The sequence below is a fragment of the Lissotriton helveticus genome, chromosome 12 (assembly GCF_964261635.1).
Source record: "Lissotriton helveticus chromosome 12, aLisHel1.1, whole genome shotgun sequence".
Lineage (NCBI taxonomy): Eukaryota > Metazoa > Chordata > Amphibia > Caudata > Salamandridae > Lissotriton > Lissotriton helveticus.
Genome location: NC_136073.1, coordinates 635,786,042 through 635,808,225, shown reverse-complemented (window position 1 = coordinate 635,808,225; position 22,184 = coordinate 635,786,042). Strand labels below are relative to the sequence as shown.

Below are 22,184 nucleotides of genomic sequence, written 5' to 3'. Positions count from 1 at the left end.
TCCGCTGGGTGAGGGTATGTGTCATCTGTTAATGGAAGGATGATAGATTTAGACCAGTTAATTTGGAGTCCAGAGTGATGGCCAAATTTAATGTATTCTCTCAAAAGTGGGGACAGGTTTGTATCAGGGTCACAGACGTATAGCACCATATCATCTGCATAAAGCGAGATATTTAATGGTCGTTGTGGGAATTAGAGCGCAGCATGTTTATGACTTTGTCGAATTTTGCATGCCAATGGTTCAAGAGCTATCGCGAAGAACAGGGGGGACAATGGACACCCCTGCCTTGTGCCTCTTGCTATTGGTATAGCATCAGAAACATATTTGTTAACTCTAATTTGCGACATAGGTGCTGTATATAATATCCAAACCCATTGTAGGAAGATTGAGGGGATTCCCATTTGTTGTAGTATAGTGTGGAGGTAGAGCCATTCGATTGAATCAAAGGCTTTAGCTGCGTCCAAAAGGACTGCAGCAGCCTTTGTTTTTAGGGTAAGGTAATGTGATAGCGCAAACAGTGTCCTGGTGTTTTGAGCGGTCGATCACCCGGGTATAAACCCTGATTGATCCGGGATTACAAGATTAGCCATTAATGGCTGCAGTAGTTTTGCGAGGATCTTGGCCAGGATTTTAGTATCAGTATTTATTAAGGACAGCGGCCTATAGGATTCACACTGCTCAGGGTCCTTATTTGGTTTTAATAAAGCAATAATCATGGCTTCCCTTAACGTGGGTGGTAATATCTGTTTATCATGAGCGTCCCCATACATTTCCACAAGATGGGATGCTAGTTGTTCAATAAATGCCTCATAAAATTCACTGGTGAAGCCGTCTGGACCTTGTGCCTTACCATTCGGGAGTGATCTAACTACTTCAATAACTTCTTCCACCGTTACCGGCAGTGAGAGCTATTCTCTCTGCGTATCCAACAACCATGCTATCGCCACATCTTCCAGATAGGTCAATATTTCAGCCATTTCCGCAGTATCACATGACGTGTACAGGTCCCCATATGTTTCCATGAATGCACTCAATATGTGTTTCATATCGTAGTGGGGCTTACCTTTATCGTCCCGTATGGAAAGGTCCGTTTGCAGCGTAAAACCAGAGCATATTTTGTTCGCTAAAGTTCGCCCTGGGCTACCCCCCTCATCGTAGGACCGTGCAGTTTGGCGTTTCATTAGATATTTAAGCTCGTCATCTGCAAATGTCTGATACTCCGATACGACCTTTCTAATAAACCCCAATGTAGCCTCATTTTGCATACTTTCGTATTCGCGCTCCAGAGCACGTAATGTGGCTTCCCGTGTTATGAGTTGGTTACGAATGACCTTCAATATGCCAGCATTGGTGCTAATACAGATTCCCCGTAGTTGGCTTTAAAAGCCTCCCATAGTAAACATGGGTCATCAGTAGATGATTGATTCAACACAATGTAGTCCGCTATGGCCTGGCTAATGGTGTCAGTATATGTGGAGTCTAGTAGTGCTTTCGCATTAAATCTCCACATATATGGTGGAGGTGTGTAATGGGTGAGGTCTAATGTTAATAGTACCGGGTTGTGATCCGAGAAGGTTTTGGGCAGGTGTCGTATATTTCGTGTCCAGATGGCTATCTCTTCCGTCCCCAGCCAATAGTCTATCCGAGACCAACTTTTATGGATCACAGAAGTATGTGTGGCCTCCATACTCTGGGGATTGCGCAGTCTCCAAAGATCAACTAAGTGACATTCGGTTAAGATAGCTCTCCTCACCCCCACCGCCCATTTATGAGGTTCCCTTGAAACGCCCGACCTGTCCAGTCTATCATTTAAGGGGAGATTAAAATCCCCACCCCACAGTAGAGTCATTTCAGGTAGTTCCATAATTTTACGCCAAATAAGTTTATAAAAGTCAGGGTCATCCACATTCGGGCCTTAAGTGTTAACCAAGGCCAGTCGTTGTCCTCTAATGTGTCCTGTTACAATCACATAACGACATAGATCATCCATAATGGTGCTATCTATATGAAATTGTGTCCCTTTCTTTACTAAGATTAACACGCCTCTTGAATAAGAAGAGTATGAAGAGCTCAACACTGTCTCTGCCCATCTTTTGCCTATATTACTTTTATGTGTAGGGGCTAAATGGGATTCTTGGAGGAGGGCAATATGGACGTGTAACCTATCTAGGTAAGCAAAACCTGGCGTATTTTGGGTCTGAGGTACTTAGTTGTGTTTACTGTATCACTAAATATTGCTGTAGTATACAGTCATTCTTAGGAAATTTTTTATTTTAAGCATTACATACCACAAAGATATTGAAAGAGAAGATGTGTTGAATTAAATTGGAAATTAAAGATGTGGTACTAGCCTGAAGGTGAATGCTAAATCATTTCATGCCATTCTGTGACTTGTGAATTTCTGTCTGCTTTTCCAACAGGTGATAGGATTGCTCATCCTGAAGTGCTGTCCAGGCTTAATAGAGAGGGACATCAATATCAAATGAATTCTCTGGACAGCCAAGAAAGAGAAATAAATGACTGTTTTAACACAGGTAAGAAAGATTAATTTTATTGATAAGGTGTTGCCACAGTCAGGATTTCACCTTCACGATAGACATGTCAGGGAGCTTGTTGACAAATGCAAGGTGTGGGGTCCTATACCAATGAAAAGTGAGGATAGTCCCAGGTAAAGTCTGCTTACAGGCTATGGGTGTCTTATGATAGTTTTGTATTTTATAGGATGTATATAGAGAAGGACTTAAAAAAGTATAACCAATGAATTTATAAAACGTGCCCCCCGAGCTCTCGCTCTTTTTCACCTGTGCTCCTTTCTTTTTTATTTGGGTATTGTTATCAGACTGGTGTAGCCAGGTCTGAGGTTGTGTCCTACTTTGCAGGAAGACTGAATATATTGAGTTAGGAAGTTTCATCTTCTTTGAAATATTGCACTATAGACCACCGGATGCTGGATGAGTTGTGTGACAAATGCAAAAACAACAGTTGATGGACAGAATGCAGAACAATGTCATACATTCACCCCAGTCCAGAGATCTGGGCCTAAATTCATCGTTTTTTTGCTCACCATGCCATTCCAGTTTGAACCCAGCCATATGCAAATCAGTCTTTACCCTGTGCCCCATGTGAACAGTCCAGCCCGAACTGCCAAGCCAGGTACTCCCTGGACTGGAAACAAGCATCCTAGGACCGGTTTCGGGCTTTCAGCCCTCAACAGCCAGGATAGCTTGATTCCAGTGGCATGGAGAGCACGGGACTCACGTCTGAGCATACCCGTCCAACTCGGGGTGAACTGTTGTGCAATGAGCCGATCACCTCAGCTATATTCCTGCTCATGATACACAACCATCTCTCTGATGCAATTGCTGCCTTGTTTTTACCTTATCTTTTATGCCACCAATCTCTTGCTTAAGTCATGATTCCTTGCCTGTTCCTGCTGATCGCTGACTGTTGCCCTGGCTTTTTTGTCCACCCATTAACATTGTGACATCTTTAAAATCATATTTGCAAGTGTGTGATCTGCATAGGAGTTTGAAATAGATATGTTTGCTTACAATATACATTTGTTATCATCTTGCCATCGGTGCACATGCCACATTAAGTAGCTTCTACATTTCCAAGAAAATGAAGATTTATTCAAGGTCTTTATGTATAAAGTGAGAATAATGGATGGAGCACATCCAGAAATGCATAAAGTTCGGAAAGTACCTTTAACCTTATGCCGAGAACTGAAGAAGGAATTGGATGAACTATGTGGTTTGGGTATCATAGAATCAATAGATAGTTCTGACTGGGTAGCTTCAATTGTTTTGGATCGTAAAGCTAATGCATCTATTCGTATGTGTGTGAATCTTCATGACTTAAATTATTCGTTTTTTATTTATTTATTTGTTTATTGGCATTTTCAAACAAGAAAAGCAACAGGATGCATTTCGATTAACCGCAAAACATAACAAAACAGTCAGGAAGCAATACATTCTCATTCAGAGTCAAATTACAAACTTAGGAACGAACTGGGTCGCAGGTGCATCGCATCACTATGGCACATAGAACATTTTCGTATAGAATCCCACTGACGGGCATTTCATAGGCATCTGGTCGGCATAACCCTCCAAGATATCAACCTACTACTCCATCCACGCCTGTACAGTCCTTGCTAGTGTAACCTTCAAGTGTCTGCAGTGGTAGAGGAAGGAGTGCTACCAGCTTTTATTGCTTCCAGCCAATCCAGAAAGGGGCCCCATATATTGTTGGAGCGAGAGGCCATTGGCATTAGCTCCCCCAAAAGGTAGTCAGTTGAGTATGGCTGAAAGTAACATATTTAATCCAAGCAGAAGTATATGGTTTAATTTACGATTCTCAGGCTTACTGTGTTTGACATATCCCAACAGTCCGATGAGCGGTTGTGGCTCCCTTGAGATCCCCTGGATCTCCTGTAGTTTGCTAAATATGTCTGCCCAAAAGGCCGCCACAAGTGGACAGCTCCAGGACATGTGGAGGAAAGTAGGGGGGGCGTAGCCGCACCTCCAGCAGCTCTCATCAGACCTGATCCCCATACGATGCAGCTGAGAGGGGGTCCTATGAAACCTAAGTAAAAATTTGAAATTAATCAGTCTCAGTTTATAGTTTGGTGAGAGCATTAGGAGTTGGCCACAGCAGAAGTCCCAGATGTTGTCCATGATCAGGTTGTCTAGATCTAAATTCCAATTGTATTGGGCAGTAAGCAGAATCACTGGTGCAGTGGATTGCATGGAATTATCCAATCATGTGATTAGTTTGTGCGGAGATGCATTTGTAATCATCTGTTCGAGTGCGGGTAGTGGCGTGGGGGGGACTCGGAAAGGTGGTGTGAAGTTGTCTGCAAGGCGCTTTCACCTTGTAATATAAAAACAGCTCCTAGAAGCTCCTCGCGCCCTCAGCCATGGGACTCGGCTGGGCACAAAAAGCATCATCAGGATAGAGGTCAGCGAAGGTTTTAAATTCCATGGATTTGGCCACAGCAATATTTCCACCGTCAGTCAATGCCAGAGCAGAGTCCGTGCAAGTGGGATAAATGGGGCATATAAGATCTGCAAGCGAACTCTGGTGCACAGTCTGTCCCAGGACCATGTAAGGGCTTCAACAGTATCTATGCCTTCCCGTGATCTGGGTATGGCTGACAGATAGCAACTTGAAGGGGAGCCAGAGCCGCCACGTCCGTCTCCACAGCTGAAATGGGGTAGGGTGTAACCGGTAATGTAAAAATTGAGCTTGCGCACACTACACGTAAAGCGGAATATTCGGTGCTCCCAGTCCTCCCTGCACGAGGGAGAGTGTAAGCAGCTCCCAGGAGACACGCGCCTGCCTCTCGGCCCACAGCATCGAGATCAGCAGTGAGCGAATAAAGAAGAACCGGGTGAGCGGAATTGGGATATTCACAAAAAGATATACAAATTTAGGCAAAACAACCATTTTGGCTGTGACTATCCTACCAGCAAGGGATAGTGGTAACCGAGACCACAGCTTTGCCTTTTCCTCCAGCCAGAAGATCGCGCGCCCATAGTTAAAGTTCCAAATTTCCTGTTCAATGTGGCTTAGCCAAACATCCAAGTATTTTACCGGGCCATCTGCCTATTTCAATGGGTGGTCCAAATCAAAAGACCTGGTATCCTCTGTAAGTGGGAATAGGGTCGACTTGACCCAGTTTATAAAGATACCAGAGAGCCTGCCAAATTTGGTCAGCTCCCTAAGCAACGGATTTAAATTAGTTTCAGGGTCCGAAATGTACAGTGTCATATCATCTGCTTATAAAGAAATAAGAAGTCCTCTAGTACTAAATCCCAGTCCTCTTACTGCGTGATGTTGGTGTAACCGAGCAGCTATTGGCTCCATCGCAATAGCAAAGAGGACAGGGGAAAGGGGGCAACCCTGACGAGTGCCGCAGGATATATAACAAGCATTTACAATGCAATGGTTTCGCCTTTTGAAAAGTTTGAGCTATTGGCATTGTAAATGACAACATTTTTATTTATGTGTTAGTTTTGAAAACAGATAAACAAATGGCATTGTCATTTACAGTGCCAATAGCTTAATCTCTCGCAAATGCACACACTTCGGTAGAGAGAATAACACGCAGAGCAGCACAGGCTAATTCAATCAATATCCGCACAGTTTTCACCCATTCCAAGAGGTGTAAACTCATAATAGGAGTGTAAAAGGGCAGAGGTGCTTTAACAGTAATCAACGCTGGCCGGGGTCTGTGCCCATGGACTCCTGACTCATGATATGAGCCTTCAGTTTATACTATGGTGGAGAAGGGCACGCCTCAAACTCTCGCAGTCTAACCTCCTTCAAAACCCGAAAGCTCCAATGCGTAGAGCCTCAGTAACGTGCCATACACATACTATTGCTTGTATTCGCACCCTTCTATGCCACCCTAAACAGTTACCCCACTAGCTGGTAACAGCGCTATGTAAAGAAATAACTTGGCAGCAGTCCCTTTGTCAGCCGCTCCGTTGTTGCTCCATAAACAGATCGGTTCTTCTTGTGCAAAACGTGTGCCATGTAATTACCTGGCCGACCTGCCCGAAGAAGAAACACAAACTGATCGTTCCGCCAACGAGGATTTTACCACTGGCGTATCTGGAATGCGCGTGTGGAAATTAAAACAATGCGCCCCCTTTAAAGGACGGCAGTTTGAGGTTTCTTGTTTGTGAAATGTGTCATCTCAAAGTTCACGGCAAAGTCATTTGAAACAAATGCCAAGTGCGGCGCAACCCGGCTGGGTTTGTGTCAAGAGGCTTTCTTTGCTGTTCGTCCTGCGAAATCCGCTGCAGGCACGGGGGCATCGACTTCACCAGGGCTGCAGGGGGCGCCGGAGGCATGCCTCCTCGGTAGCTGGGGCGCATAGGTGCACACATTAAAATGCACACTAAATATTTATTTATTTTTAAAGCAAAACACCTCTGCCTGGAGTGACTGCAGTTGGCAGCGTGCTATGGGCATGGAGAAATACAATATCTGGCAGGGCGGGCGACATGAAAGCGCGTATGAGACTTTTCAGCAGCACAAACCCTATTTATGGTTATCTATGTCATTCGAATAACCTTTCAACTTAAAGATAAAAGAGTGAAGGAATAATGTACAAATAATTTGCCCTAGGATCTTTGAGGATTTGGATGCTATTCAGTTTATCTGCCTATTTTCTTTGGCTTTCTCTTCATGAGCCTGTCCTCGAGCGATTATAGCTCCAAAAATAATTCTGCTGGCAGTGCTGTTTAGTGGGGGGTTTCAGTGGGTTGGCTTTTCCAAACACACCCTTGCAAACTGATGTGAGATTAGGAACATCATGTCAATAGATAACTGTTTTTAAAAACCCTTCTCTGAATGTTATTTGGTGCTGTTTTCTGTAAATGCTTCGGATTCTTAATCGAGCACTACTTTGGTTTGACCACATTTCGCTGCCTTTTATTTTATAAACTTTGGTTAGCCACAAACAAATTCTCTTGTTACCTTGCACATGATGGTTCGCCTAAGCAAATAATCATTTGATTGTTTGCTACTATATTCTGTAATATATTTCAGTTGAGTCTTTCTGCAGAGTAACACATTTGTTGTGTAACTTAACTATATCTTCAACAGTAGACTATTGGTTGTGATAAGTTTGGGAATTCCATGCTGGCTGTTTCATGTCATATCGGAAAGCACGCAAGTCGGTATAATGACACCTTGGCAGTTGTATTGTAACAAAGCGTGTAACCGGTAAATGGCAGTTTAACTCTCTATTTTATCTAAGTTCATAACGCCAGTTTCACCTCTTAAAGCATGTTCCTTCTGCCCAACTTCACGTTGCCATATAACTTCCTAGTTAAATAAACCACCAAATGTTTAACTCCTGCACCTGACCCTGCCCTATCTGTATGCAGGTCACCACAGAAAATGCCTGGGGACCATTTGCAAATCATTTAGTCACAGCCTCATTTTATCGACTCTTAGCAGGCCTTAGGCTCCTCCAAGCATTCTGCAACATCCCATCTCGCATGCTAGCCCCTGGCAATGAAAACAAATAATTTTTGACGACGACTCCAATCTAGTCAGTTCCACTTGGATCTCGAATACCGACTACCGGTCTTGGTGTCTTCAAACTCCCTCCTAAATCTCTCCTGCTCTCTCAAGCTTACCTCCCTCTTCCCTGTCCCAGAGTGAGTTTGCTAAGCATGACGTTTCCGTTTTCAGAGAAAGACTGAAGGTGTACTAAATTATGAATTTCCACTTGTGTGAACTAACCAAAGAGTTTCATCCAATGATAAAAGCAACTCCTTTCTAGCTGCGTGACATGAAAGTCTTTAACTAGACCTCTTTTACCTGTTATTTGTAGGTCCATGGAAATATAAACCTCACACCTACATACCAGCCCAGCACAGCACTACTGTTTAAATGAACCCTGGGCACACTTTAAAACGATGGCTCGTCCTGTTCGCCTAAGCTCAAGCAAATAATACAGAGTTTAAAAACTAGATCCTGAAACGCGCAGATGCTGCGCCATTATTAGAGGGTATTGTGGTTCTCAGACTGCATACCCAGCTAGGTTGGGTGTGAATTTTTTCATCCTTTTATTCCTTTTTGTAGATAGTAGGCTTACGTGATTATGTCTATGAAAACGTGTAACACCTAATACTTGCTAATCTGTTAGAATTAATTTAAACCTGGTGTTAGGCTGCCCAACATTCTCAAGTTTTTGCACAACAATTGTTTTTGTGTGTTGGCATGATCCAAAAAACATTAGCCAGGTGTTAAGTAACTAGAGAACGTGCAAGGCTTATTGTAACCTGGGCTCGCTCTCGTGCAACTGGTTGGCATGGCAAATGATTGATTGATCATAATTTGTCTGTAGTGCAAACCTACCTGCACCATTATTATAAGGATGAAAAACTAAGGTGGCAAGAGTATTCCCTTCCCGCAAGCATACTCCAGAACAATTGTGTGGAGTATTGTCCCACAACAGCACTGCATCATACTGAACCTGATCATGTGATGTTGTCGCTGAAGGTCCACAATTAAAGGTTTGGTTGTCTAAGTGGCCCACTGGATAATTGTTATTTTATGTTCCCATGTGCTCATTGCTGGACTACCTTCTAATATGCTTCTATACATTTGGCAGAAAGCTTCAGTGTTATTCGTTGTAAGGTCTCATTCCTGTGCAGCGGGCTAAGCTCTTTCATCAGTAATTTGTTTATGTTGCAGGGTATGTTGCTGAGTTCTATAGTGTTTTACGCTAATCTAAAATTGCTTCAAAGTGCTTGAGGGAGAAGATGTTACCGTAAGACCATGAGAAACGGAATGAGGGAACAAGAGAAAGGTGATGATAAAAAAACCTGCGTGTGGTGTTTTCTGACCAAACGTAACTATTTCAACAAGAAGGTGGATAGTCGAAAGGAGGCAGTTGGACTAGAGGCAGAGGGTGAAGGGGAAAGCACTACAAGTCTGGATAGAACATTGGGGGGATCGTTCTAGAAAACTGAGAGGCAGTTAGTGTTGCCAATAATCGGAACATTACCGATTTGGAAATCAGACGCTAAGAGCGTTGACTCACAAGCCGGAGATCTTAGCTGTTCACAAAAACAACTGTGTACGTCAATAAAGAAGTTTGCGCTGTAATGTGAACATTTTCCAAAGAGGGGTCTTGGAGAACCTAAGTACGTACGTGAATTTTGTATTGCACCTTGCCTTTAAAATGCTGCTTTTCTTGTGGCATGTAGAAACCTACCCACCGTACTAAAATCTCATAACCTATGTATATCAAACTGCTCCAACATTGCTCCCCTACACATGCACACCACTCCAAGGCGCGCACACACAGCTCTTAACAGTTGGAGCCCCAGGCCCAGCACCTCATTCAGATTCATCACAGCTCACCTGGTGCTCTTTGCTCGCCCTGTTCTCCTTTGCTGCCTCACATTCCCCAGATCTTGCTCTCTGTGGCATGACTTGTGGATCCTGCTACTACAGGAGTACAGAAGCCCAGTGATATGATCCTCGTTTGCCATTAACACTGGCAAGTCGGACATGATATGAAACAAGTTGGCCGGGATTATTTATTTGTCTTGATCTGGCTGCGGTCAGACATGGTATGTTTGGTTGTGAAAGGGTGAGGGGATCCCCTAAAAATCGGAAGGTGGCTCAGGAAAGTGAAAGTGAAGCTGAAGCATTCAAAGGGCGAGCGGGGGGCTAAAGGAAGGCCCCAGTGTTAAATTCAAATCTTCTAGAGAAGGTACTCCCAAAACACTAATGGAGCGGTCTAGAGGTGCCTCAATCCTCCTGTAATAAACTGCGGGAGGGGGGCGGGAGAGGACACGGACGGCGGGAGGGGGCGGGAGAGGACACGGACGGCGGGAGGGGGCGGGAGAGGACACGGACGGCGGGAGGGGGCGGGAGTGTTTGGTTGTGAAAGGGTGAGGGGATCCCCTAAAAATCGGAAGGTGGCTCAGGAAAGTGAAGCTGAAGCATTCAAAGGGCGAGCGAAGGCCCCAGTGTTAAGTTCAAATCTTCTAGAGAAGGTACTCCCAAAACACTAATGGAGCGGTCTAGAGGTGCCTCAATCCTCCTGTAATAAACTGCGGGAGGGGGGCGGGAGAGGACACGGACGGCGGGAGGGGGCGGGAGAGGACACGGACGGCGGGAGGGGGCGGGAGAGGACACGGACGGCGGGAAACGTGCACAGGACAGCGAGGGGGGGCGGAAAGGCACACGGAGGGGGCGGGAATGGACAGACTTTCAGTGAAAGGGGAGGGAACGGGAAAAAACGTAACTCCGCCCAGGGAAAAAATCTCGGGAACGCCCCCGAATCTGGTCCGGCCTTGACGGACAGATCCGGCACCCAATGGCTAGCCTCCATTTATGGAGCTAGCCAATGAGAGCCGGGGGACGTTCCCGAAGTCCTTATGGTCAACATAGGATTTCACCTGCGCCGAAAAGCTGCGCAGAGCGCAGCCTTCGGCAGGCGAAACCCAAAAAGGGTCTGATATGAGCCCATTCATGCACTGTCCAGCTGAGGGGCCTGTGTAAAGGAGCTTTATTAATGCTATAAAGGTTGCACTTATACCCATTCTTTCTAGGATAGTGAAAAGGTATGGCCACTCGAGCGAGTCAAATGCTTTAGACACATCAAGGAATGCCACTAGTGCCTTAACCTTGAGAGTCAAATAATACAGCACCGTAAAAAATGTGTGGAGGTTGTGGGAAGTGGATCTGCTCAGGATAAACCCGGATTGATCAGGTCTTGCAATTAAAGGAGCAGAGGTTGCAGTCTGTTAGCAATACATTTGGCATATATCTTAGTGTCAATATTGATCAGGGAAAGCAGGCTGTAAGAATCTATCTCGTGACTTGGTTTACCGGGTTTCGGTATGGTCTGAATTATTGCCTCTCGTTTCAACGAAGGGAGTATTCCAGACGTCTTAGCCTCCTCAAACACTGTGAGGAGCTGGGGTACCAGTAAGTCAGCATATGCCTTATAAAAGGCGGTTGTCAAGCTGTTGGATCCTGGGGCCTTGTCCACAGGCAGACTGCTAATTACCTGCAGAATATCATGAGATGTGAAGGGTTCATCTAAGTATTCTCTATGAGCCCTCCCGAGCCACAGTAATTCGATAGACTCAAGGAATGATTGAAGCTCCTCCGGTACCGTCTGATGAGTGGCGGTGTATAGTTTAGTATAGAATTTAGTAAAGCAGTCCATGACTCCCTGAGGACCGCTGACTACTGTTAAATCCTCGCCAGCTATCTCAGAGATGTAAGTGACCGTATGTGGTTTTTTTGAGCATGTTAGCTTCGGTTTTGCCAGGTCTGTCTCCCTCCCTGTATTGCCTTGCTAGAGTATATTTGCCCAGGAATTGTACATCCCTACGGGCCTCCTTCTCAAATTCAATGAGTAACTCTTTAATTGACAGTAAGCGTGCCGGGTCCTCTAGCATAGTATGTGGTATCCAATTCCCTGATGCAAGTCTCTAGAGCCTTTAATGTACTTCAATTGGGTTGAGCACCCCGGGTTGAAGTGAAATGCATTTCCCCATAATAACCACTTTGAATGCCTCCCATAATGTTGCATGCTTGGAGACCGACACATTGTGTCAAAATACTCCTCAATGTTTTTGTTCCTCCCCGAAGGCACAGTCTAGCAGGGCGTTAGGGGCTAGTCTCCAGCTTAACATTGTATGCGGTGCATTTGGGCCTGTTAGTTGTAGGCGACACTGGGCGTGGTCAGACAGCATTCTGGGGAGATGTGTGATGTCTATGGTCCATGCCGCAATGTCCCGGGAAATCAACCAGTAATTCAACCTGAGCCAAGCTCTATGATGTGCTGATATGCAAGTGCCCTCTGCCACCCCTGGATTTCTCAGCCTCCAAATGTCGATAAGAGCACCATCCTCTAGTATGGTGTGTAGAGCATCCCTAGAGTTGGAGTGCAGGTCGCGAGCGCTGCCCTTTTCTACCCATAGTATCATTTAGCACCACGTTAAAATCGCCCACTATATTATGGTGTCACAACTATTAATTAGCATTTTGGCCCACACATTACAAAAGAATTTGGGGCAGTCGACATTGGGTCCATATACTGCTGCAATTATCATCTTCACTCCCCCCAAGAGCCCGCAAAGAATCACAAATCGACCTTCAGGGTCCATCTGCAAGTCTATAGTCTTCCAGTCAATTCCTTGCCAAATCACTATCGCCACCCCTCTCGCATAGTTAGAGTAGATGGAGGATAAGGTGCGACCCCAATGTTTGATGTGTAATTTAAGGGAAGAGGTGCTGTTCAAGTGTGTCTCTTGGAGCATACAGATGTCGATGTGATGCCTGCTTATGTAAGAGTGGACTAATCTAACTTTCTGATGATCATTTAGTCCCCAGACATTCCAAGTTAGGAATCTGTATTCAGTCACCCTTGCCTGAGGCATGTGTAACTAGTGCCTAATTTTAGAAAGAGAATTGCATAGAAAGCCCAGGCAACCCCATGTGTCCATATGATGTCACACCCACTGATTTGTATCTTGGCCCACACAGTACAAAATAATTCAGGGCGATTTATTTATTTATTTATTTATTTGCACTTGTAACGCGCTGCAGCTATCCAAAAAGGGTTTCCCAGCGCGGTTTAACGGAGTTGCGTAAAAGAGTCAAGCAAAGACGAGTGTCTAGGTGTTAAATAGCCAAGTTTTTAGGGCTTTACGGAATTTAATGTAATCAATCTCATTTCGTAATGAGAAAGGCAAAGCGTTCCACAGCGAGGGCCCTAAGTAGGAAAAAGATCTGTCGCCCATCCGAGAAAGCTTGATTTTAGGAATGACTAACTTCTTTAGTATGGAGGAGCGGAGAAGACGAGATGGGAGATACGGGCAAACAAGCGATTGAAGATATTTCGGGGCACTACCAACTTTAATCTTATGCATGAAACAGAGTGCTTTGAATTTGACTCGGTTTTCAACCTTGAGCCAGTGAAGATCCCGGAGACATTGGGCAGTGGAGGTAGTCCTAGGGATCTTACATAACAATCTAGCTGCTGAATTTTGTATCATCTGCAGTTTACGTGTAGTGGCTTTATTTGAACCCAGATAAAGCACATTTCCATAGTCAATCCTGGAGGTAATTAAGGCATTGACTACGGTTTTCTTAGTAGAGTCAGGCAACATCCAGCAGATCTTTTTTAGCCATTTGAGGATGGCAAAACACGTGGCTGAGGTTTTTACCGATTGCTGGTGCATATTGAGGGATTCATCGATGATGATGCCCAGATTGTGCCCCTCTGAAACTGGGCGGGAAGCGCACCCATTTCAATCAATCAATCAAGCAATCAACCTTTAGTCCATAAACTGCCTCATGGATCACCTCCACCCCTCCCAATACCCCACAAAGAATCACAAAGCGGCCTTCAGGGTCTGTCTGTGGATCTACAGTTTTCCAGGCTGGCCCTTTCCGAAGCGCTATCGCCACCCCTCTCGCATAACGAGAATAAATGGAGAAGAAGGTATGATCCCAATAGTTGTTGTGCATGTAAGGTGTAATGTGCTATTCAAGTATACTTCTTGGATCATACGAATGTCATACGATGTCTGCATAGGTGAGAGTGTACTTGTTTGGTTTGCCTTTGATCGTTTAAGCCTGGATGTTCCAGGATAGGAACCTGTAGTCAGTCATCTTCATCTGGGGCATGTGTATGGAGTACCTGGTCTGGGAAGATCAATGCAGAGGGTGCCCTGTTTGCCCCGTGTGCCAATATCTTTAAAACAGTGAATCTTCGTGAGTCCCATGCTAGTCTGCTCTGTGAAGATTGCGATTCGATATATCATATAGCTCTGTATGAAAAGCTGTCCTGACAAACTTACCCAACATATCAACACCCTCGCTGCCCCTGCACACACCAACCCCCCAATCACGTTGTGTAAGACATCCCCCCCATAGTGAAATACAAATTAGTGCGCCCCAGATCAATGGCTGGAAGCAAAACTTGGGAACTCTCCCCGGAAGCGTGGGTGTACCGGCAAACAGCCCTGCCAAGAGGCAGGGTGGCTGAGAACAGTACAGGAAACCAACGGCATATAAACAAGGATTCCTAGTAATCATCAAATCCATACCAACAGTGTATCTATATGTCGGTACTATTCACCCACAAGAAACCCAAGACATAATAAATTCAAAGGCCTTTCGGGACTGAACATGCATTGGCAGTTATACACAGTGTTCAGTCTTTGTCATTGAGGTGCTCGCAGGAGCTCAGATTTTTCAGAACCTTGGGATATGCGTAAGTATATTCTGTCTCCGGACCTATGCAGAATCAATAACAGTTGGCTGTGTGCTCATCAACTGTTGCAAACAATCAGTCATTATCACTGAGGTAATTAGCAGGGCTCCCATTATCTTTGGTTTTAGCAGTTTGTTTTCTTCCGCCCGCTTGCTTAGCAAACTTCATCACTGACTTAGCATCGGTAAAGAAATGGGCAGTGCCATCATGTGTGACTTTCAATTTACCTGGGTACAGTAAAGTGTACGGGACCTCTGCAGACAGGAGCAGGCTTTTGACTGGGACAAATTCGCGCCATGCTGCTTAGACTGTAGGTGTGAAGTACTGGAAAAATGCAATGGTGTTACCTTTGGGCTGAATAGTCCCACGTTCCCTGGCCAGGCACAGAACAAGATCCCGATCTCGGTAATTCAGCAGACGGCCCAGAATCAGTCGAGGAGTGGGTCCCACCGGAGGTTTAGGCCCTAATGTTTGATGGTCCCGCTCAACGATAAAAAACGGCGATAGGTCAGGCCCAAACAAGTTGCACAGAAGATGCTCCATGTGGTTTCCATTTTGGAAATGACTGTCATTTCCGGAATGCCCGTTATGCGAATGTTGTTTCATCTTGACCGGGCTTCTAAATCATCATTTTTGCTCTTATCAGGGTTAAGACTTTGTCCATTTGCAATAGCTGCTCTTTGGCCATCTGAAGAGCGATTTTCGAGTTGATCCAGCCTTGATTCATGCGCATCTACACTCTTCGTGACCTGGTCGATTTGTGAGGTAAGTACGTCTAGTTTGTTGTCGATGGTCTTTAGGCTGGACCTCATTTCTGGAAAGAGTGCGTGGAGATCCTCATCTCTATCGTCCGCAGGCACCATTGTAGGGTTGTCGCCTTCCCCCTCAGTACTAGAGTCCGCCAGCCGTGTAAGTCTCTTATTTTCAAATAACACCCAGGCTCCGCACAGTGCGACATGTAGGGTACAGAGCGACCAGTAAGTTCAGCCTCGGCAATTTGGAAAGTGACAGCGATCCCTGCTCTGAGATTAAAGGCCACTTACACTCGTTCGTGGCACCAGTTGCCGAGGGTAACAAAAGCAGTTCAAGGGGTGATATGCCCAATGGGGATGTAGTCACCAGGCCAATAGTCAGGGGGCCTCGACACAGCCAGCAGACGGTAGGATAGCTAATGCAGAGGTAGCCGCATTCACCCGGTCTTGCTGCTGGATCTTCTTTAAAAAAGCACTTATGTGCGTACAGACCGGGTATTGATGAAGGCTATGACGGCCTTTCAGAAGCGGGCGGCTGTGTGTAACAGAACCCAGTTCATTCAGCGCTCAAAGCAGCATTGTGTCCTCGTATGCTCCGCGTCCCGGGCTCCGGCGAATTTGTCGCCAGAGCGCGTCAGTGGCTTGAGCTGGTATGGGGCCTGGGGAACCAAGCACACGCTAAGAAAGACCAGCCAGACTCCCTCACGGTGAACGCTGCCGGAGTCGGCACAGGGGAGAGGCCAGTGCCCGCCACGGGGTACACAGCAGGCGTGTCCTAATCCTCCCACCCCCCGTACCTCCTCTCAGCCCAATGACTGTCTCCTCAACAGAGGCGCGCCGGCCACCGCAGGGTGCTGTCCCGGCAATGTTGGCCACGCTCTTTCCCCAACTGGCTCGATCTCCACCGCGGCGCCACCCGAGCAGTCACGCCGCCTCTCCTCGCTGCAAGATGGCGGCCCCTTCTGCCACGGGTATCAGAGCAGCAACGTCCTGGTCAAATGCAGACTGCGGCTCAGAGGAATATCAGTGGGGTCTCCCGTGGGGGGCGCATCGACGGCAGCTCAGACCGCTGGTCCCCACCCACAGGAATCAGCAGCAACTCTGCCTGAGGCAGACACCGCGGCTGCCCTGGGCCATCAGGTTGTCCCGCCGGGCCTGGCACAGTGCTCCATTGCAGTCCTGCCAAGCGTCACGCAACAGGTGTGACACTCCCGCATTTCAGTGCGGTGATCCGCATCACCGCACTGAAATGCATTGTCACGCATTTTACCACCAGTGCCAGGCACGCCACCAGCGGTGCCTGTGCCTGGGCTCTGACTACTGATCGAGATGTGCTGTGCTGCCTCAGCCCGAGTTCCTAAATAGTTAACTGCTCTCAGCCTCTGTGGTGTGGCTGAGAGCGTTACAATGTATCTGCCTGCTGTGTTGGCCTGGAAACTGAATGCGGCGCAGGCGGCTCGGGGCTTTCTCATCACACACTGCAGGGGGAGTGAGGGGATGCCCTCTCAGCAGACGTGATAGTACTGCTGTCAGTCACTGGCGTGGCACCATGGGGGCCGGGATAATATCCGGATGTGCCGTCACGTCCGGACTCAAGTAGGCAGAAGCGGCGGGGGAATCTGAAGTGCAGGCAGGAGGAGACATATCTGGGGAGCGTTGCCAGAATACAATCTGACACCCCTGCCTCGTACCGCTGGTCAAGGAATGTATCTGTTCGGACGCCATTGGTTCTCACTCTGGCTGTAGCGTGTGTAAAGCAGTAAAGACCCAAGACGGAATTCCGGGACAGAGACTAGCTCTCTTGGGTACGGATAGCTGAAAGGGCCAACACTTCCCTGCTCTTACGGTGCAGTAGCGCTTTGAGATATGCCAGTTTGGGTCACCGGCCTCCTCTGTTCCTTGAGGTCTGCGCCGGTTTCTGAATCCCTGAGCCTCAGCAATCAATTTCCAGCTAATTAAGGTTCTACCGTCCACTGCCCCAGTTGCCTCTTTGCTGGGTGACCGGCAGTGACCCCCACCAGGCAGTGAGGAGCCCAGAGTGCCCCCCCACCCCCACAAACCTCTCTCTATCCTCTCCCTGCTTGCAGCCTCATTACTTTTAAGGTGCACACACGTCTGTTGTTCTAGGCGCCTTTCATCTCCCTTTGTCCTTTATTGGGGTCTGGCCCCTCCAGGGCCCCGTGGACCATCTTCGGCCGAGGCCTCTCTGCCGCATGTCTTGCGCCGGCCTTCTGGGTTTATTATCTCGGGCAGGAACTCCGCTTATCGGCGGGCGTCTCATCTCTCGACAGGCCGCCCAGGACGGGCACAGCATCTGGGGTCACCTTCATCTGTCCCGGACCTGCACTCCCTCTGATGCCCGCCAGGATCGGGACACGCAGCCGCACCCAGTGGAGCCCGGGTCAAGGGGTGTAAAGCTTATCGCAGCTGCACCCGAGTACTTCACAGGTCTTTAAAAGACCATCTACGTGTTAACCAGGCTTTGTTGTTTTTTCACCCCTTCATCTCCAGCTTAGTCTCCAGAACAGAGTGCTGGCCCCAGGAGTAACTATCACAACCAAAGAAGTGGCTGTAAATTATAGCATGGAGAAAACTGTTGCCACCCTGTGGACACATATTCCAAAAGGGTTGAGCCCCCTGAGTGGTAAAGCCGGACTAAAAGCAAAATGAGTGATGGTGCCACTGGGTATACAGGCTGGTTGCCACTTCCAAATAGGATGAGGGCTTACCTCATGTCTGGTGGAGGAGAGGCAGCGTTTGTGGCTGTACGCTATAAAAGGGATGACGTATCAAATATTTGACAATTAGACGTAAGAAGCGGCCACGGAAATATCCCACATAGAGAAGGTGAAAGACACACAAAATTAGAGAGAGGGCCCTATCAACAAGGTTAAAAGGCACCGTTTAAAACAGTAAAAGTAAGGCTACCCCTTGGGAGATACAATACCACAAAAACTCAGTTTTCAATCTAACGCACTATCACGGCTTGTCACTGGTATATCATGTCACACAACCCATATACTACTGCAGGATAGAAAAGACACCAGGTAACAATAAGGTAAAATATTCTCGGTGATTTATTTATTGTTATTTACTAGTACTTAGACTCGGACTCTCTCTCTTAACTGCACCAGAGAGCCCTGTGGTTACTCTGCTGTGTCTCTCACGGCGGCCCCAGAAACTGAATCACCATCCAGAGCTAGTCAACTAATTTTCTATAGTAAGTTGTAGTTAGGGGATGAGTGCTCGGGTGGCAGCTGGGCGAAGAGCACTCAATAATAAAGGTGCCACTGCTACCATCAAGTCAGGATGAAAAAAACACTCATGAGCGAAAACTGATCGAGGCCATAAAAAGGGAGTTCCAAGCACTGCACAGAGTGAGGTCTCACTGAGACGGCGCAACACTTGCAGCAGCCCTGACCCTCTGAGAGAGCCTCAGCCCCTGCTTACAGTGCACAACCAGACAGCACTCCATAGTCCAGCAGGCCCTGTAGAGACCAGAGGTAGCTCCACACCTTTTCTGAGTGGTAAGTGAAGCCGCAAGTGCAGGCTCTGCTGTATTGTGCTATCTTTCTTTGTGCACTGACAAATCGATTTTAGGGAGACGTATGGCAGCACTTGCAGTTTGAAAAACATCATGTTTTTAACAGGTTTAAAAAAGTTGAGTTTGATCTCATCTACACACATTCACGCCTTGCTTTATTGTGTATTTTCGGGAGGATTTGTGTGGTTCCTTCTGCTCACAGCACTTTTCACCTACCTTTATGTTCAAGTCGGCCAGGTGGCTCAGTGGATTAAGGTGCCTACGAGTTTATCCTTTCCTCATAGATTCCTCTCGCAGCGGAGCGCAGCCTTTCATCTTCATTAGGTCGATCAAACCGCAACATTGGATGCACGCATAGAATGTGTTATTAGTGCTGAAGGCCCACTTTAATAACTCTGCTGTGCAATAACTTGATGCTATGGCTTGTAACCGTACAAATATATACAATACTAATATTTGTACATAGGTCTGTATCATGTTACTGGGCGAGGAGGGACTTGAGGTGGGTGGACGATGGAAGGGAATGGTTTTGGGAGGTGGGTGGTGACGGTCAGAAACAAAGTCCATACCAGGTGCACCTTTGAATTTCCTTCATTTCCCTCTTCCTGCCCTGATTTTGAACCTGTAAATAGTTGCTATAAAATGCTCAATCAAAACAAAATCTGTCCAATCTTGAGTTTTGAGTTACAGAGGCTTGCCATAAAGGTATCTGTACATGGGGACTCTCTGTGGGGCTCCCAGTGGGCATGCATTGAGAAGCCAACCAGTGCCCCCAGTGGACAGCAGCAAACTCAACAGGAGGGGCAAACACTGGGAAAGGTATCTGCACGATAAAACAGCCCAAGTGGGTCATGCGCTAGCTGCAGATGTGTGTGCAGGTTATGTTTTTGGAGTGACCAGAGTGCCTGCTGTAAAGGTCTGTTTATGTTTTAGGAGGTGTGATCTATGTGTAAACTGCAAATTATAGTTTTAAACACTGCAGCTCGGGGTATTTGTGTGCCCCTGCTTTAATGTGTATACATCTTGCAGGGACCGAAGTGAGGCGACCATGGTGACAGAGCACAGACACTTAGTGAGCTTGCTGGAGGAAAACTATGTGTAAACTACAGTTTACAAGTTTGATTACTGGATGTTAATGGAGTGGCTTTATGTGCCACCCTTGAAGACCTGTGTATTCATCCCGCAAGACGAGTTTGAACCGAGAAAGATAGCATGGTGGTTGGGGTGCCTGTAGTAATCATCTGAGTACACAGAATGGGGGTTCACTCTGACTGCTTCTGTGGCCAATGCAGCCTGGAACGTATGGCGTTCAACGCTACACCTGGCTCTGGTGCTTTGCAGCAGTTCAAATATCTTGAGTTTCTGGTTGCTCAAATGGGTGTATTTTCTGATATTTATATGTTCCTCTTGTATTTATTGCTTGATTTTGCTCGTGAGAAAGTGTCACTCATAGTCGCTGAAATGTCACTCATAATTACACTGAAATTATGAAAATGTCACACATCGCAATCTGAAACCTTGGCAGCTATGCCATTGGTGCAGTATTCAGTGGCCCATTTACTAGCAAGAAGCCGAAATCATGCTCTCTACCACATCAGGAACAGGTATTGCGCAAATTCAAGCATCGTTGGTTATTTTATGTGTGTATTATGACAGGATTAAGTCTCGGCCGGCAGAGCATACTCCGAGAGCGGCCATCTTGTGCGCAGCGAGAATACACCAATGATCAGATATAGGTTGATCATTACCCTCTTGCTAATATCACAGATATGTTATCCACACTTAAGGGAGGTAAGGTTTTCAGTTTGCTCGATATGGCTTCAGCATACTACCAGATCAACCTGCATCCTGAGTCGTGACATTATACTTCCTACATAAGCCCGGAAGGTTTAAATCAATTCAGGCACAGGCCCTTCGGACTAGCGTCGGCTTTGGCCATATTTCAAAGGCTGGTGAGAAGCCTGTTTAAAGATATAGAAGGTGTGACTGTCTTCTAGGACGATGGGTTAGTCTTGAATTACCTTTAGAAAAGATTAGTTGCAACATGATAGATTACATCGGGTGATTTCCATTTTATTAGTAGAGGGGTGACGATCAGTGGAGAAAAATGTAAATTCAACACTCCCATCATTGATTATTTGGGCTATCAATTGTAGGCCAAGGGTGTCAAACCTCTACATTTCACTGTGTAGTCCTCCGTATAGCTGTACAACATGTTTCCGGAACTGGTGTTACTACAGGGCAGTTTGCAGACATGCTAGAGGTATAAAGAAAAGTGGGATGGTTGAGGTAAACAGACTTCTAATAGTCCTTCTGTTAGATAAGTACAAATGAGACAGAGGTAAAGAAAAGTAGGCAGTCTCAGTTGTCCATGACCAGCCCTTGCACACTGTTGTGCACTTAGCTAATCAAATCAGCTTCATTCCTGCACCTGATACATCACCATCTCTCTGTTGCAGTTGCTGCCTTGCTTTTACCTCATCTTTTCCGTCACTGACCTCTCGCTTCAGCCTTGCCTGTTCTTGCTGCCTTGCCTGTTTCTGCTGGTTGCTAACTTTTTGCCCTGGCTTTTTTCCTTTTGCACTCAGTTTACACCCATTAACATTGTGGCATCTTTAAAGTCAGATTTGCAAGTGTGAGGTTCTCCAATTAGGATTATGAAATAGATATTTTGACTCACATTTTAAATGTTTCATCATCTTGTCATCAGTGCACAGGTCACATTAAGGAGCTTCTTCCTTTTCCAGAAAATGTATGTTTATTTAAGGGCTTTATGCAGAAAGTTAGTATAATGGATGGAGTACAACAAGTAGTGCATAACGTTCAGAGAGTGCCTTTAGCCTTATGACGAGAACTGAAGAAGGAATTGGATACAATATGTGGTCAGATTGGCATAGAACCTATAGAGAGGTCTGATTGGGTAGCTCCAATTGTTTTGGCTCTTAAAGCTAATTGATCCATTCGTATGTTTGTGGCTCTTCATGACTTAAATGATCACATATGGTTGATCGTTACCCTCTTCCAAATATAACAGAGGTGCAACTTAGGAGGTAAGGTTTTCAGTTTTCTCAGCATGGCCTCAGCATACCACTAGCTCAATCTGTCTTCTGATTCG

The 22,184-nt window shown here is 46.3% G+C and overlaps 1 protein-coding gene across 1 annotated transcript in view; it reads left to right on the top strand.

The window, feature by feature from the left end:
* Positions 1-22,184, top strand: part of LOC144797574 (uncharacterized) — a 510,336-nt gene that overhangs the window by 165,415 nt on the left and 322,737 nt on the right. The window contains exon 4 of the mRNA XM_078668235.1: positions 2,421-2,534. Coding sequence (XP_078524361.1) covers positions 2,421-2,534 — 114 coding nt within the window. The remainder of the gene's footprint in view (positions 1-2,420; positions 2,535-22,184) is intronic.